The sequence below is a fragment of the Squalius cephalus genome, assembly GCF_949319135.1.
Source record: "Squalius cephalus genome assembly, chromosome: 19".
NCBI lineage: Eukaryota > Metazoa > Chordata > Actinopteri > Cypriniformes > Leuciscidae > Squalius > Squalius cephalus.
The window spans coordinates 11304016-11323052 of record NC_137140.1 but is presented as its reverse complement, the minus strand read 5'-3'; the positions used below and the strand labels follow the sequence as shown (position 1 = coordinate 11323052).

The window sequence follows — 19037 nt, the reverse complement described above, 5'->3', positions numbered from 1 at the left end:
AGGATTCAGGGGGAAAAAGAAAAAAATTCTCACGATTTCCAAAACCTAAATTGCATTGTTATAACGCCCACACACTTTTAGGAGATGATGATGATGAAGAAAAAGAAGTAGAAGAGGGTTCCAGCACCTTCAGTGCTTAACTGGATTACTAAAACAGATGCATGACACCCCTGATACTTGCATGGTTAATTGTTTTTGTATAGCTATTGATGACTAAAGTTGGTATAAGCTAAAACAAGTAGCCTCACACTTACTTTTTTGTCGATGGAATCCAAGAAAAGTGAAGCTCTCAGTTTGTGCCATTACGATTGAGACAGCAGAGGACAAGGCAAGTGACAACAACATTTATTGCCATTGATTAATGTAAAGTGACAAATTCGATGATACATTAGCGTTATCAGAAGTTATTTCAAACACTTGCTGCTGTCTGAAAGTGAGTTTTGAGCTGAAAAGTGTTTAAAATGTCTTAAATGTTGAAATTGGCTGGTAGCCTGATATGACAACATGGGAAATGAACAGCAGTGCTGACCATCTCCTGACTCTGGTAAACTCCACCTTTGTTCATGACCACTCCTCGAGCCCCAGTTGGCCCGCTTTGGACCAAGGTATTCAGCTTTTGACCAAAGACGTGTCTTCGCATTACTTATAAATATTTAACTGCTATCTGGCTATATATTTAAGCAACTAATAATTGCAGCATTTCCACTAACTACATACAGTAATGGGTTTCTACAAGTTGTCTCAAGCCATTTTTCTCTTCATTTTGATCCCTAATGTTTAGAATGCTGCGAGTGATATCTTAGAGGTTTGTTACTCTGATACTTCAACAAAGGTTCAGAGTCACTTCCCCTGTAGGAGACTGGCTGGCCAAACATTTGAGAATTGCAATAGTAGGGTCTCTTAGGGTCTTGACCTCTTCTATCTGCAACTCAACCCATGGGAGAGAGATCTGGAGAGAGAAAAATGTAAATGAAAAGTGCACCCAAAACAACGACTCTTTCGGAAATGTAAAGGTCTCTTTTTTTTCTTTTTGCTGTACATCTCCCAAAAACAAATGTAGCATCTGATCTATATACATCCATTATACCTTCACATAAGGTCTTTACCTTAATGATGATGTGTTTATCAGAGATGTTGTCTCCATCATACAGTTCTTCTCCGAAACACAGCATGATCTCACTTTGAGGTTCTTTTCCTCCATTGCGGAAAGCATCCAACTCTGAAAATAGGAAAGAAAATCTTCAAAACTTGGTCAAAGCTTGGTATTACTGTACATGTATACAGGGAATCAGAAGAGGAAATAAACATATAGCTAGCTAATGTTGACCTTATGTTTACACAATATAGCCGGAGGAGAACTGACCCATTGTTTTTTTCTCCTGAATCTAAAACCAACCTTTTTTTTTTATTCCTTGCCAAAATTGCCTCTGGCTGGCTCACTGGGGGACTTAGGTTACGTTCACACTGCCAGTCCAAATCCGAATATTTCTTCATCCAATTGTAATCTGATCTAAATGACTGAATGTCCACACTGTGTATTGCAACTGTTCAGGTCTGATTTGTGTGTCCCTTGCATTCTCCAAAATATCTGCAATGTTTTCTATGGCAATACCGTTGCGTTGGTATGCCTACACGCCGAAAAACAACAACAGCAACATGGAGGCGTTGGGAATACAGTTCGGTATGGATTCGGTACAGAAGTGGGGGAGAAAACTAAACATAAAATTGCTTCTTTTTTTTATTAGTGGTTTAATGAACAAATTGTGTCTCTGTCTTTAAATAAATTCAATTATGTTTCTTAACGATAAATAAAATATTTCTGTTAATGCTGCAAACTATATATAAGGGAGCCCTTACTTGCACATTACTATAATATTAAAGGTTAACAACAGAGCCCAAAATATTATTATATTATTTAAATTCAGTTGCTGTTTATTACTAGCCGGAGCCCGTAGTCAGTCAGATCTGTGCACAGATCCTCAGCATACCAAGGCCATATCCAGCTAACAAAAATATGTTCTCAGAATGTTTTGCCATTAAGTTATGAAAACGTTCAAAACGTCCCGTTTTATATATATATATATATATATATATATATATATATATATATATATATATATATATATATATATATATATATATATATAAGAAAGTTTTTCTTGGTTTATGTGTACGATAGAGGCCCTGTTTCCACCTGGTATTAAGATGCGTTTTGGTCGACTGGATGTGGACAAGTGGACGACGCTAAATACAGGTGTAAACGGGGTGTAAAACGTTTTGAGCTTGTCTACTTTCGACCACTTTCAGAGGTAGTCGGAACAGCATTCGACCGGATTGATTTCATAGTCAAAATGCTTGTGATTGAATGCATTTGAACAGCCATTAAAGACCGCTGACTCTCCGCCTACTGACCTAAGGCGTAAACATTTCACTAGTTCACACTTACAAATAAGTCAGATAGAATAAATGGGTATGCGTATTTGCCGTGCTGTCCAAGGAGTGGGCTCTGAGCTCGATAATTGGCCTGAACCCAGAGTACTCCCCCCGTATTCCAGGCTGTGGTAGGAACAAACCAAGAGTGAGGAGGGGTGGTGGTGGGATGCTGAAAATTGTCGAGGAATGTGTATATATGTATAGTCGACCAGTGGTTGGTCCCAGTATAGGTCATAAACCCCACCCTACCCATGAAGTCTAATGGACGTGATTGGCAACTAGACAATCAAATTACACTTCTTCCAAAGATGATTTCTGTCATTTTAGGTAGTTTTAATCACGCTGGTTTAAGTTTTCGGTTTCGTTTTCATTTTTTTTTTTTATACGTTTGATCCTTAGTTTGTTATTTGATGCTATAAAAACGGGAATAGTCACCTAAACGAAGTAGTCACCAAGGCACCAACGGACTTTTTTGGGGGATTTTCGGGAGGAGATTCAACTTTAATTTCTACATGTCCATAACTGTTAATTTCACACAGTAAACTTTGTACTAACTGTTTCTGCGGGAGTGATGGCGGGATCTTGATATCACAGCTTAACTTCCTGCTCGCTACTGCGCAGACTCGGGTCCCGTGCTCACTACTGCGCAGAAGCAATGTCCCAAATCTGCGCAAGATATCAGCGCCATATTAGGACTTTGGCAGCTTCACTTTTCACCAATGGAAGAGAGTGAGGGGGCGTCATCCATCTTTTTTTACAGGGATAGACGTGGTCAGGCCCGGGGTGGGTAATCGGGAGAATTCCCGGTGGGCCGCTTCACTTTTGGGCCGGTCGAGGAATTTTTTTTTTGTTTTCACATTTGTCACGTTAGTCACATTAGGCTACACACGTTCCGCATTCTGACAATGCAGCGCGCAGCCTCTGCATGGGTTGTAGCCTACCATGTGAGGGAGTTCTCCCCTCCCCTCCTATAGAATTGGTTGGGTCCATAGCCCGTCTTTTCCAAAACGTTGCCCGTTTCACACATACTCCGTGTGCAGTGCGTATGCAGTGCAGGAGCAGCATGCGCAATAGTGCTTTCACATATGCTGCGTTTGCAGTGCGTAACTGATCCGCTGCTGTAGGCTATACCACAAATACATACTCACTATTTGTATTTCAAATCCAGAAGTTATCAGCAACTTTTATTTAAAAAAAGTTTTTTGTCAGCATTGCGATTCTCTTTGTACACATATACACTGTTTAATAGTATTCACGTTTAAACACAATTTAAACAACATATTATTAAATGCATTAGGCTACTTCTATAATTATATATTAAGTTGCTCAAGCAAGTGGTAAAAATAGTTTACCATGTAGGCTACTTATATTAAAATCGCATAGCCTACATTTTAAATTAAAACTTAAAATTGACAAAAACAGCAGACTCATACCCTTGCCTTTCTTTTGCATAATTTAAATCTTTATACAATAAATCTTGCATGTCACAAAGAACTTGTTTTTCCACCTCCACGAATGAGACGAGTGTTGTTCATTATGTTGTCTTGTTGAAGTAAATGGTATTTTCCCTTGATTTACTCCGGTCTTAACGTCTCATGTCAGCATTGCGATTCTCTTTGTACGCATATACACTCTTTAACAGACGTATGCACGTTTAAACACAATTTAAACAACGTCAGCCTATTATTCAATGCATTACTTCTACTTATATTAAGTTGCTCAAGCAAGTGGGCAAATATTTAACCATGTACTTATATTAAATCGCAAACATTTTAAATTAAAACTTAAAATTGACAAAAACAGCCGACTCTCATGCCTTTTCTTTTTCATTTAAATTTTAATACAATAAATCTTGCATATCACAAAGAACTTGTTTTTCCACCTCCACAAATGAGACAAGTGTTGTTCATTATGTCACCTTGTTGAGGTAAATTGTTAGCTTTCCTTGCTTTACCCCGGTCTTAAAGTGAAAAAAAAAGTGTGGGTTCAGTTCAACCACATGTGGTTTCATGTCATCTATACATTACACACCCCATCGCCAAATCATAGAAAAAATCATCTTAACAATAGGCCTAAATCAATATACAGAAAAACAGATTTCTAAAATAAGGTATAGGCCACAAATCTGTGAGTAGTTTGCAAAACTGAACAGGTGATGTTGTGTAATATTCAGTTACTGTAAGAAACTGTTCCAGCGGGTGGAGTTTACTGGTACTGAATATTACACATCAGTGTATACTCCATTAACTGGAACAGATTTTCACTGGAACTGAATTACATCCAAATATTGTGTAATCAATCAGCATGTTGTTGTGTAACTTCAGCTATTGGAACAGTATTTCACAATTTTTCACAGGAACTGAATATTACAAACAACTAATGCTGGGTACACACCAAAAGATAATCGGGCTGATTTTGGGCCGATTTCCCCCCTTCCGACAATCCTAGCTATGTCCCGATTATCTTGATGGTTCAACAGATTATCTTATCAGATTTTCCCTTGGTGTGAGGTGTGTTAAGAGTGTCCGAACCTGCTCGGAAGAACGTCGGAGCCGCCCCGATCGCGAATCGTAAATATTAAACATGTTTAATATTTACGATCAGAAATCCTGATGTGTGGGGGGAACCCCGAGGACAAACGCGCGCACGTTCTGGAGATTATCACGTGAAATGAAACAATATCCAATCAGAAAGTGAGATGATGGAAGACGGTCATTCTCACACACACACACACACACGCACACGCACATATGCAGGAAGCTGAGTGTTATAAGGGTTCAGTGAGGGATTAAATAGGCTAACGTTTTCTAAAGAGAAAATAAATACAATAAAGAATAAATTAAGACAATAAAGAATGAATATATTTCTGTAAAGGTTATATATAATGGTGGGTACAATGTTTTTTTTATTTTTTTTATTTTTTTTTTTTTATGTGAATTTTCTGTGAAAATCATTCCAAACACTATCATCATAATTTCTTCTTGCATATCATCCGACATGCTTATTCTGAAGTCTCGCGAGATTTTGCGAGATTTCCTGTGTTCACAGTCGAGAATCTGGTTGAAAATCTGTTTGTGTGTGGTGTGCTGTCTTTGTCACATCATGGCACACCACACACTATAGGAGCAAAACGCTTAAATCTAGGATTTTTTGTCCTCATGTTTGTGGTCTATCACATTTTGAAAATCTTATAAGATGTAAAAAATCTTTTGGTGTGTACCCAGCATAAGCCTGGTTCACACGGCAGGATAAAGGCCGATTAGCCCCGATTCACCCCTTCCGACAATCTTAAGGATGCTCCGATTATCGTAAAATAATCTGATCAGATATTCCTGCCGTGTGTGGTGTGTTAAGACTGCTCTCGTTTGCTCAGAAGGACGTCGGGACCGCTCCGATCTCAAATCGGGGATATCCAACATGTTGGATTATTTTGGCCCGATTTCTCCTCGTGTGTGGTGTCCCCCGGTGACAAACGAGCACGCAGCCTGTGGACTGTGGTGGCGTGTAGCCAATCAGAAAGCGAGGTGACGAGGCAGCGAGGAAGCACCGGGAAACAAAATCAAAACAGCCGGCGGCAGCTCGCGTTGTCTCCACTTTTTTTGACCATCGCCTTTTCTTTTGATAACTTTTTTTTTTTCGGTTAAAAACAAACTACAAACTATCACCACTGCATTGTTTACTCTGAAGTCACGTTTGATCTCGAGGGATTTTGCGAGATTTCCCGTCTGACCTGGGAATGCTCGGGAGTTAAATCGGTTCGTGTGTGATGTGTTGATTTTGCCGTGTGGCTGCGCACCACACACTGTACGACCAAAACTGTTAGACCCGTGATTTTTTTATCGCTATTTGTGGGGTCTCTCAGGTTAGGAAAATCGGCCGACAATTTTAAAATCGTCCCGTGTGAACCAGGATTAGGCTACTTGCGAAAGAACGATTTACAAAACAACGATTGCGAAAGCGTGCACGGCTTATGAATTTGTTCACTGTTACCTTGTACGTAGTTTTTTTTTTTTCTATACAGTTCTATTTTGTTAATAAATTTTGCATTCTATTTTGGCTTTTTCGTGTGTCCCTATTTTTGTTGGGTCCCTGTGAGCCACGGGGCGAAAAGGGTACGGATTGAAAAACCAAAGCAACGTAACGGTTTACAAATCTGAGCACAGCTGAGACTTTTTCTCTGGTACTTTTGGCGTAGGTAGGATATTTATTTCCGTCAAGGTCAGGCTGCGATGTCAAATGTATTCCCAGGAATGAGTGATGCGCTTTCCGCTTTTAAAGTTTTATAAAATAAGTAACGTTAGCCTAAGACATGGCTTGAATGGTTTAAAAGCATTAGCAAGAATAAAAGCGCATCAGATAATGTAACGCCATGCAGCCAAAGGATGACAGAAAAAAACGGATGCTGCGTTAATTGCGTTAAATATTTACTTACCACGGAGTCTTTTCCCATTTCTACCATTAACGCTTATTCAACTTCCCGCGTCTACTACCTGCGCAGATATCGACGGCACAACTGGGTTGTAGGTTGCCAGGTTGAGCTCACAAATGGGTTGAAATTTATGATGTGTTGATTGTAGGATGGGTTTCATACAAGATCTGGCAACTGGACAACCTTGGAACGGGTTGATATAACGACGTTTGGGCCATACAGATTACGGGAGTTTCATGGGAGAAATAACAAAACGGGAGGGGGGCGGGAGATGGGTGTGAAATACGGGCTGCAATCGGAAAAAAATACGCACCGCATACGCACTGCAAGGTAGGCTACCACGGCACCGCCTACCGATAGCTGGGCGGGCCCTACCGTAACGGTACGCGTCAGGGAGGATGGATGGGAGGAAGAGGCCAGGAGGTATGGAAGCTTGTTTCCGCCACAGAATAAAACATTTTAAAAGATAATTGCGACTTTTTATCTAACAATTGCGAGTTTACATCTCGCAATTCTGACTTTATTTCTCAGAATTGCAAGATATAAAGTCAGAATTGCGTGAAATAAAGTCGCAATTGCGTGTTATAAAGTCAGAATTGCGTTAAATAAAGTCGCAGTTGCATGTTATAAAGTCAGAATTGCAAGCTATAAAGTCAGAATTGTGTGAAATAAAGTCGTAATTGCTTCTTATAAAGTCTAAGTGAATTATTATTTAACCTTTACATTATTTGTTGAACCATTGTATTAATACAAACTACACAATAGTAAGAGCTGAACTGTTGCTTTTTTTATCCAATTTGGAAAAAGTGCTAATTTGAAATTCTACCATGGAAAAAGTGGGCCGGTCTTGGGCCTGAAACTCCCGGGCTGAAAAGTGGCCCCACTCCGGCCCTGGACGTGGTAATTGCTGATGAAGAGTTGATTGGGATCAATTTTTTGAATGTGCTCCTCCTGAACTTTGTTAATGAAACATCATTATGGGAAGCGCACTAGCCAGATGAGATTTAAACTTTGTCGGCTGAAGACCCAAGTTTGGGTTGAAGACGAAAAACATACCAAGCACAATGTTCTCTCACCATTCCTGATTTCTAACACACACTCACCGCGTTCGGCTGGTCTTGCGGCATAAAGACAATTTAGTATCACCAGTTTACCTATGCTGCATGACTTGGTGGAAACTAGATTACCTGGAGGAAACCCACATTGACACAGGGAGAACAATGCAAACTCTGCACAGAAAGACTCATGGCTAAGTTGGGACTCAAACTGGGGACTTTCTTGCTGTGAGGTGAGTGCTACCCACTGAGCTGTCCTGCTTATATTTATGTTTATATTATTTCAAATTATAAAAATAGAAAAAAATTAAACAAAAGTTCCAAAAACCGTGTTAAGATACAATTTTCAGAGTGTTTACATTTTCCCACGGTATACAAGTTTCTAAGTGCATTAAATGTTTGAATTATAAAATAAACAGATAAGACTTTACTTTAAGATTCACATTTTGCTGTAGTAGTACACTGAAGTCAAGTCAAGTCACCTTTATTTATATTGTTTATACAATGCAGATTGTTTCAAAGCAGCTTTACAGTAATAACAGGAAAATTATTCAGTGATGCAAAACAGAGTTCATTTCTGCTGTACAGCAGCTCTAAAAGAAAGTGTCATTGCTCATCTGAATTTAGTTCAATGTTGATTCATTTCCATTTTAAAATAGTTAATTTCATCAATAAAGCAGCTCTGCAGAAAACAGTGATGTCATCGTCCAGCTCAGTTCTCATACAACAGCGTCTGTGCAGTCAAATCAATAATATTGTTGAATATTAATTGTCCCCAACTAAGCAAGACAGAGGCAACAGTGGCAAGGAACCCAAACTCCATCAGGTGACAGAATGAAGAAAAAAACCTTGGGAGAAACCAGGCTCAGTCAGGGGGCCAGTTCACTTCTGACAACAAATGAAAACGGTGTGATTATGATTCAGTCTACATCACAAGTCAGAATCAGATTGTAGATTGTGGATGCTGTGTGGTAGCATTCAAATATTTCATCCAGTTCCTTTTGTTTGAAGATCTGATTCTAAACTGTAAGAGCCTCTGGGAAGTACAGTCCAAGACAGTGAATCATAAGAGCAAAGCTTACATTTTCTAAACCAAAAACACACCCACCAAGTTAAACAAGAAAAGAAAAGAACAAACTCAAACACACAACTAAACAGCACACAAGTCAAATATAACGTGATGTGGAAAACAACACAATAGAAAAAGATTTTTGGAGTTTTCATTTGGAGTTTCAAACACTATCGTTTTACAAAACGCTTTGTGATGCTGCATGATGAAGAGAGACATAATAGTGTAATGGTTGTCTGCAGACTCTGGACGTTTGGCTTAAAAGTGGCGTGGAACAAAACACATGCACAGTTCAAAGTCCTGATTGCTTAGTGTAATGCATTAGGTTTAATAAAGTCAGTTTATTATACCTGCTTGCCTTTATATTTTATTTGCATAAATTGCATTCATTGTTTGTTCCTTATGCATGTGTCTTGTGACTTTATGTTCTCTTCTCTTCAATTCTCTTTAATGATAGTAACATTTAAAACATGTTAGATGTTTTAGATGTCCAACTAAAACATTACAAAAATACATTTCATGAACAATGTATGATAAATAATGTTTTTGTGCTAACGTTTTGAGATTTTTTTTAAAGACCAGATAACTATGAACGAACGTTCTTTTAACATTACTGGAAGAAAGTTTGTTCATAACTTTGAGAGAACCTTGCAAGAATGCAAGCCAAAGTTCTGAGAACGTTCCCTGTTAGCTGGGAATATTCTAAAAGTGACTATAAGGCATGAAGATATTAGGCCATTTTGACCACAACATTCTATGCAAACATTCCAAAAACATTCAGCAAATATTAACAGCATCATAAAGACGTTGCAAGAATGTTGTTTTAAGAACGTTTTCTCTCAATGTTATGAGAACATTTAATTAAAAATAACATTGTAAGGACGTTCTATGAACATTGTTCTCACAATGTTTTCTCTCTACATTATGAGGAGTAGTACAATCATCAATTACAAATTACATTGTAAAGTCATTCCATAAATGTTGTACTAAGAACATTTTCTCTTAACATTGCAAGCGCGTATATTAACTATTAATAACATTAAAAGAACGTTCCATAAACATTATTTTAAGAACGTTTTGTCCTAACATTTACATAACATTTAAAGAACATTAGTGAAAGTTATGGGAATGTTCCCTCTAGACCTAACAGACCCTACCAACCTTCAACTTCTCCCACCAAATGCCGTTGTGATGTATCCAGATCTTCAAGTAGAAGGAGCTGGAAGAAATATATTGAATGAACAGTCCACAATCTCACTTGTGATGCATCCTGGAATCATAATCACATGTTTGGCCAGAAGAGAACTGGCCTGACTGAGCCTGGTTTCTCCCAAGGTTTTTTTTTTTTTTTCCATTCTGTCACCTGAAGGAGTTTTGGTTCCTTGCCACTGTCGCCTTTGGCTTGTTTAGTTGGGGACACTTAATATTCAGCAGTATTTTGGATTTGACTGCACTGACACTATCGGATGAGAACTGAGCTGGACCGATGACATCACTGTTTTCTGCTGAATTGCTTTATAGCAGAATTGAACTCGTTTCATAATTGATGAGCTTTACACAGTTCTTATACCGAAAACAATCAACTCTGAACTGATTTCAACTGAATAATGACAATACTGTCTTTACAGCAGAATTGAAATCTGTTTGTATCACTGATCACTATTTTCCTGTTATCACAGTACAGCTTCTTTCAAACAATCTGTAATGTAGGCGCTAAACTCAAAGAGGTGTGTAGAAGAAGCAGATTAGCAGTATACTGTAATTTTGCAATCAACCAACACCATGAAGCAACACAACCTTGTTTCTGCAACAACTCTCAGCATGTTTTCTTCTACAACGTCTGATGTGTTTATGTTTTTCATGGCGTGAGAAAGTAACAAAAGCAGAAAAACCACGCAAATTCCGATCAGAGCAGTCAGACTAAAAAGGATTTCTGGAAATTAGATTTGAATAGGATTTCAAACCATAAATTAATGTAGCTTGAAACAGATTTGTGAAAATTGCAATTAACATGATATTTTGACATTCACACTTGATCAGATTCCAATCAGACATGCACAAAAATTGGATTTGGACTGACAGTCTGAACAGGGCTTAGTCTATAGGACTAAAGATGGAATTACTTTCTAGCAGAAAGGTGAGCACTATGACCAAAATCTTGTGCCACGAGATGGGTCATCTTCTAACACGGTAATGGCACAAATCAGGATTCTGTTGACGTTGGAATGTATCAACTTCTCCACTTTTTCTACCAATTTCCACACAATGCAAACACACCATATTACCAAAACAAGCTCAATAGCACTTCAGACACACTCAAACTCTTCAAAACATTAAGTTCTCTCCTCTGCCCCCTCTACCTCAAGCTGATGACTGCTAATTTTTTATACAAAGAACACGAATAATAGAAAAGCAAATGCCATTATACTTACATCATTTTACTCACATCTAATTTATTAGACAGAACTGTAAAACAGAGACAGTAAACTAATGGCGACAGAATGGGAGCAAACAGAAAAACGAAATAAAAAAATGCCAAATATCAGCTGATCACTATTTAGGATGTTATTACACTCTTTAAAATAAAGGTTCTTTATTGGCATCTATGGTTCCATGAAGAACCTTTAACATCCACTGAACCTTTTCTCTGGACAAAAGCTTCTTTATAGTGGATAAAGGTTCTTGAAATTATTAAAATGTTCTTAACACTAAGAAAACTGTTCTTTTAATAACAGTTCACTGAAAGGTTCTTTGGTGAACTCAAAAAGCTTCTTTTATGGCAGGGTTTCTCAATTCCAGTCCTCACACCTCCCCAAATTCTAATCGGAAATGAGCATCCCTATGCCCTACTCACTCCGAAGTGCAGAACCATTGAAGTGGGGACTTTAGGGGGAGTGTCATTATGACTTCATTACTTGTGTGTCATAATGAAACCGTTTGGAACATTAACTAACCATGAGCAATTCATTTGTTACAGTATTTGTTAATCTTTGTTAACGTTAGTTAATAAAAATACAGCTGTTCATTGTTAGTTCATGTTAGTTCACAGTGCATTAACTAATGTTAACAAGATTTGAATAAAGTATTAGTAAATGTTGAAATTAACATTAACAAAGATTAATAAATGCTGTATACGTGCAGTTCATTATTAGTTCATGTTAAATAATGTAGTTAATTATAATGTTAACTAATGAACCTTATTTTAAGTGTTATCGGAACATAGAAATTTGAGTTGACCACTCAAGTAATGTTTTATTCTGGGTTTTCCAGTGCAAAATATTTGCTTGTGAAACACTTACCCTGTCTGAATGTATCCATGCTGAACAGCTGGGTGAGCTCACTTCCTCTCTCCATTTTACAGGGTCCTGTGGTGGTGTTGTGCGGTCCTCTCCAGAACACCCGTCCTTGACAGAAACGCTTGGCATAGATGCCTCCTCCTGTCAAGGTCAGCACTACTCCCCGCTCCATGAAGGGCAGTAATTTGTTAAGATCGTTCAAACGTGGGGCAAGGCTGGAGTCTGCAACCATGTCTAATGGGGGCTCTGGGAGAGGGATTCGATGGAAGCCAGGGCCGTTCAGAGACGGTGGAGACGGAGGGACCGGTGACGGAGGCAGATAAGCAATCCGAACATCATTACCCCTTACTTCTCGCCGCAGAACCTCCTGACCAATGTAGTGCACGGTTATGTGGAAAGTGTTCAGCACTGAAAGAACAAAAGTGTTTTTAGAAACCATCTGCTGATGGTTTGGTTAAACATGAAACAACTGTGAGATCAGATTTGTTGTGCTCAATAAATGAATCGAATTGCATTTTTAGTTACCTCTCTTTTCTTCAGACAAAGGCACCGTTTCAATTGTAAAGTTTAACTGGATATCTTCAGCACCTCAAAAAAAATGTTGAATAACAATAAGTCAGTCATCCACTTTGCATTATTAACATCTACATTAACCACAAATGAACCAAGTTGAAAACTCAGGTAAAATTCATTGAGTAAAATCAGATAATTACTGTCACTCTTTAAGAGGATTGTCTGCATCCCGATCTCACTTCCTGTATGTGGGACAGTTTCCTGTGCACTCTGTTAAGATCAGAAGTGGAAATAGTGCTCAGTTAATTGTAGACTCATACTCTGCTAAGTGGAATGTAAAATGTGTCTGAGTGCATGTTTTCTACTGTTTGTTTTGCTTTTGTAAGGCAGGCTTTCTCTATTTAGCATGCATGTTGCAAATAGCATCTTAATTAAAGTTTGAACAGTATAGCTCTTCAATGATTAGTTATGTTTTTACCATGTTGATGGGCTGGAGCACAACAACCTCCTTTTTGATCTTTTTGCATTCGATCTCCTGATCATGCTCAGATTCGCTGTGTCTCCTCCTGATGCTTCTCACTGCTTTCTGTCCGTTCTCTTTTTTTACTTTCACCCCTCCTATGATGAGAGGAAAATGAAGTAAATAATTACAAAAAGTAACTCCTTTACATACTCATTGGAGTTATTGTAGACTTTTTGCTGTTCATGCAAGTTGTTGGAATGTGCAAAACTTCAAATGTCATTTTTTATAGTCAATGTTTGATGTTTAAGAAAGCTTAATTTCTCCATTTTGTATTTTTACAGAACATTCGATTCAGTTCACTTCCACTTACTGTCATTGAGCAAAGTACAAATACAAAGCCAATGAAATGCAGTTAACATCCAACCACCAGGATGCAGAATAAAATAGTAATCATTCCAAGTAGTGCAAAAAAAAGAAGAAAAAGTTTGCACACTATCCAATAAACCACATTGAAACTATTCTCCTAGTATTGTTTATTTATTTATTTCATTTAATATGCCTACATATTATGAGCAGAACTTTTGTGAGATTTCAAAGCATACTTATAAATACTTTATTCGCAACTTCCTCATGGAGCGAAGACGGAGCGGTGTTTCTGATTTCAGTGAGCGAGGAGTGGAGAGCGGTAAATGGTGAACCTGGAGCGGAGTGATTATTAAATGCTTGGAGCGCTGAGGGAAAATTGTTGCCGCTCCACTCCGCTCACATACTCTGGCTCCAGCACACCTGCCTGGAAGTTTCTAGTGGTCCTAAATGGTTCAGGTGCGTTTAATTAGGACTAGAGCTAAACTCTGCTGGATAGTGGCCCAAGACTGGACACCCCTGGTTTAGACCAATCAAGCCTCATTATGGTGGGAAAATGCTATGGATTTTTGCAAATTTAAGGATTATTTTGTGTTGAATTGTCTATGGGTGGCATGAGAGAAAGAGACTGAATGTGTCAAATGTGTGAGAGTTGGCAACCCTGCTATGTTACAAACAAATGTTTCCACGTCCATTTGTTACCTTGTTCTTCTAGTGGTACGAGGCGGTACACTTTGTAGGGTTCTGAGATGTCCAGCTGTGATCTTTCAGTGACCTCAATAAACTCTGGACTTTTGTTGAGGGCACAGCGAAGGCGAGTTTTCCAGGATGCAGGGTCATTTCCAGTCTCCAAAAGCTTCCCTTTAAACTCCGCCCAAGCCTTCAATCGGAAAAGTTCAAATTAAAATTTCAAAAAAACATTTTTTTTATTATTTCTTAATAAATGAATTACTGCTCATACTATGTTTCAAATTAATTATAATCAATAATGTGCAAATAATTATCATCAACATGTAATTCCACAGAGGTGGAAACAAACAATTTGATATACTAGCAGAAAAAAAGGTATCAAGAGTGAATACAATGTATACAATGTAATGTACAGTTATGTAATGTAATGTAGACATACATACACGTCTGGTTCGCTATCTTTGTGGGGACTCTCCATAGACGTAATGTTTTTTTTATACTGTAAAAAACTGTATATTCTATCCCCTTAAACTATCTCTACCCCTAAACCTACCCTTCACAGAAAACTTTCTGCATTTTTACAATTTAAAAATAACTCATTCTGTATGCTTTATAAACTCGTTTCCTCATGGGGACCTCAATTTAGGTCCCCACAGTGACATGAGTCCCAATGAGTCAGTGTTCAGGTTGAAGTCCCCACAGGGATAAAAAAACATGAACACACACATAGACAGACAGAGAAAGATATAGATATTTCCACCTTGAAAATAGCTGCATCTTCCTCACTTCTGAAATCTTGTTTTCCTGCATGTTTCCATGGGATACGAAACATGGTTTTATCAGTGTTGTCCCACACTAGACCATGATACTTCCCACTGTTCACCTATATCCCAAAGCACACACAAGAGAGAAACAGATATTATTATTAATCATAATTATTAATATTTCTGACCTGAGACCCTTAGGTAATATTAGGCAGCTAGATACTCTGCCAGCACATACAAAATAAATTAAATAAATAAATAAAAAGGCAACTGTGGATGCCAGAAAAATAGGTAGCTAGCAACATTTTTAGATTTTACAGATTGGAGTTAAATTTACTGTAAAAAAAAAAAAAAAAAAAAAAAAAAAAATATATATATATATATATATATATATATATATATATATTTCAATAGCTAAAATTACTAAAATACATTACAACTAATTTATTACCAAACTACTCAAATCATTTTTTGACCTTGATATTATACTGACATCCACCTTAAAAATACAAGTGATAAAGAGACAGCTTGTACATAATGTATCACATGTAGCTTTTTCACAAGCTGAGATAAATACTAAATATAAGGTGCATGTGTCATACACACAAATACAAAACACCATCGTGGTAACACGGACTTAAACTTTACAGGCGTAAACTTTAATTTAATTCACAGACTTAAACTTTAATTTAACAGCATAAGATGTAACATAAAAAAAGAAGAAGCATTATTTCACTGAAAAACTATCAAATCTAAACTATCTAAGATTTTATTAACTCAGATCCTTTGACACACTCAACATACCACACACACACACACACACACGCACCTGTTCCACTATCCAGGAGCGCAGACGGCGCGTGGAGCGAATCCTTCCAGATGCCATCTGATAAACACATTGATTGACAGATGCTGATTTGTCTTAAGAAAGTCAGACATCTCACACATTTGACAGTTCAGAGGTGGGTAATACCATGTTATTTGACATGGTACCATGGAAGGTATGCAATAAGGTATGCAGAAGTTATTCTATTTAGCCAAACTAAATGATTGTGTGTGTGTGTGTGTGTGTGTGTGTGTGTGTGTGTGTGTGTGTGATTGTGTGTGTGTGTGTGTGTGTGTGTGTGTGTGTGTGTGTGTGTGTGTGTGTGTGTGTGTGTGTGTGTGTGTGTGTGAATAGTCTTCCAATAAAATGAGTATTAAATTGAAGATTAATCTTTCATCTAAAGTGGTTCTCAACGGGGGCGGTACCGCCCCCCAGGGGCGTTCAGAGAACTGAGTGAGTAAAGTTTCTGAATTAATGGATGTAAGCCCAATGAAATGAGATAATGCTGTTTTAGATGTGTTTCTGAGCTTGTTCTTGTGAGCTTTTTGGGGTTATTATTAGAACAACAGTGATCAATGGAGCTGTTCCTTATAAGCACACTTGACTAATACAATAAGCATGAATTGTAATTACGCACAGGTTGTTATAAATCTTATTTTGACTCTAAACAATTCTTCAATTATATTGACTTAAATTCTTAAATGAATTTAATTTGGCAATCACCTTCGTCCTTCGAAAGAAATCGCTGTTTGGTTCCCTCCCTTGGTAGCTGCTAGTGCAGTAGCTACAGGAAGCGTACGCTATGATTTGTAATCATAAATGACTATTATTATATATGCCTTAACTCTATTAAGACGCATTCACAATACTTTTTGTAAACTCATAATCGAATTATCTGCTTAAATAAAAATCAAATAGAGATACAAGGGATTTCATAATTTCAACAATTTCTTCCAAACTATCCACATCAAAATCAATGTAGCCTAATAGCTCGTTGTATAAATAAGTTCGCGGAAAAAACGGCATTTTTGTATAAACTTGTGAAAATGATTCGTTTGTTAGTAGTTTCGCTTAGCCTACCTTTAGTTTCGGTCGTATACTGTCAGCAGTTCTGGAGATCACAGTCTGCCTGTCCAGCTCATCGCAGATGATCGCACTAGAAATTCCTGAAAGCAAAACAGTGGAGCGTCCTGCAGCTGTTTGAGACACTTTTGTAGGGGGCGCTCAGCGGCTCACAGCGTTATCACACTGTTCGTCAAATAAATAGTAGGCTATGTCATGAGTTTCTTTGGAAAATCCGGAATCTTTTTGAATTAACAATCTATTCGTGAAATATGTTTTTTTTTTGTTGTTGTTGCAATGTGCGGCTACATCACTTTGGGAATAATGAATATTACTACAACATGAGCAGGTGTTATGTGACATCTTTACTGAGCATGTCTTAACCATAGACTGTGGTCTTAACACATCATAAACCCCGCCCACTTTGGTATTTTCTCTCAGCCAATTTCCCTTCTGCCAGTTTAATTCGTTTCAAAAGAAACGCTGCTCTTCCCAGAAACCACGTGATAGTACGGATCTCTTTTCAAGCACTCAGAAGGCAAAAAATATATACACTGTAGAAATTTCGTCATGGTGTATTATGAAAGATGTAGTAGAACAAATGATAAGTAAAGCAAATTAAAATGAATGTGAACTATACTGAAATAATTATTGATACACTTTTTTTTTTTTTTTTAAATAACACACGCATTGGGTTTCCATGTTTTATGGGGACTTTAGACATAATTTGTATACTGTAGGCTACAAACTGTATATTCTATTCCCTAACCCTAACCATAAATCATACCCACCACAGAAAACTTGATTTTGACATTTATAAGCTGTCTTTTTTTTTTTTTTTTTTTTTTTAAATGCCGTAATGTAATAATTGAGGGAAATTATATTTTTGGCAGACTCTTTGTTCTCTCGTTCTCTTTGTTCTAAATATTATTAAACTGATGCATTTATTTTTGGTAAACTATTTGGCAGGGGGAACTGTTAGCCTGGGTTTCCCCATGCTGCCTTGCACACAGCGCGATTTTCTTCATGCTGCTAGGCAGCCTGGATACCATGGACCAGATTTTCCCCTCAAAAAGGGAACCAATCACAGAATGGGGAGAGAGCAGCAAGGCGATGACGACGTCTATGCGACACACCGAAGCAGTTTGTTTATATCTATCAGTGATGCGCGGGTTGATCCGAAATGAGCGAGTGCCTGCGGTCACCCGCGGTTACCCGCGGTTATGAGTCATCCAAAAATATTTTTAATGATATTCGGGTCGCGGTCGGTCGGGTCGTTTGTAATAAAGATGCCAATTAAACCTTTGTAATTTATACAAGAGAGCATATGAGCGGAGTGGAGCGGTGAGAATCTCCGCTCATCATCGCTCACGGAAATGTTCGCTCCCCCGCTCAAAGCTACATCAGGCCGCTCCGCTCATCATCGCTCAGCGCTCAACGCAGTTTGCTCCGCGCTCCACTCAAATCGCCCCCCGCTCGCTCCAAAAAACGAAAAAAAAAAAAAAAAAATCTACATGTATATAACTTTTAGCTTAGACCACAGCCTTACCTCCTAAAGAACTAATGAGCAACAACAACATTTTTCAAATAGAAATGTTTTATTTCAAATTACAAATTAGACCTATGTAAGAAGGAATATAGCCTACGTACACAAAGTCCTGTAAAATTAAACGAATAAATGGGCCTAATAATATAAATAACAATTATATAAACAAAAATATAGCCTACATACAAATTTTAAAAGTAAATTTAGCCTACTATTAGGCCAGAATTTTGATAAGTGAACTTTTGCGCAACGCGCACGATTAAAATTTAAATGGGCGTATCCATTGTACACACAAACTGCTGTAAAATAAAACGAATAAATGGGCCTAATAATATAAATAAAATTTATATAAATATATATAATTTATTTATATGAAAAAATATACATTAACGTTTTAAAAGTAGGCTAAATTAGCCTAACTATTAGGCCAACATTCTTATAACTGAACTTTTGCGCAGCGCGCAGGATTAAAATTTAAATGGGCTTGTATCAATTGTTTGAATATTACGCTATATTTAATTTACTTTG

The 19037-nt window shown here is 37.7% G+C and overlaps 1 protein-coding gene across 2 annotated transcripts; it reads right to left on the bottom strand.

Annotated features, from left to right (window-relative positions):
* Positions 1–322: 322 nt before the first annotated feature.
* Positions 323–17335, bottom strand: irf9 (interferon regulatory factor 9). 2 transcript variants are annotated; one of them, XM_079850735.1, is made up of 10 exons: positions 16982–17335; positions 15905–15961; positions 15072–15194; positions 14324–14501; positions 13274–13413; positions 12996–13065; positions 12808–12870; positions 12286–12690; positions 1107–1219; positions 323–949 (listed from the first exon to the last, which is right to left on the bottom strand). In XM_079850735.1, the coding sequence occupies exons 2-10, from the start codon at positions 15959–15961 to the stop codon at positions 824–826; spliced, it is 1275 nt and encodes a 424-aa protein (XP_079706861.1). In that variant the 5' UTR covers positions 16982–17335; the 3' UTR covers positions 323–823. The 2 variants fall into 2 exon arrangements, with proteins under 2 accessions (XP_079706861.1, XP_079706862.1); XM_079850736.1 differs by lacking the exons at positions 323–949; positions 1107–1219 and adding an exon at positions 8720–8805 and having other exon boundaries at positions 16982–17052.
* Between the last annotated feature and the right edge of the window lie 1702 nt (positions 17336–19037).

Bases quoted from the DNA above. Each gene is read 5' to 3' on its own strand.
- irf9 (XM_079850735.1), bottom strand. From the start codon at position 15,961: ATGGCATCTGGAAGGATTCGCTCCACGCGCCGTCTGCGCTCCTGGATA. The intron at 14,502-15,071 runs GTGGAAATATCT...TTCCGATTGAAG, and splicing joins AAGATGCAGCTATTTTCAAG to GCTTGGGCGGAGTTTAAAGG. The intron at 13,414-14,323 runs GTAACAAATGGA...CTCTCATCATAG, and splicing joins CGTACCACTAGAAGAACAAG to GAGGGGTGAAAGTAAAAAAA.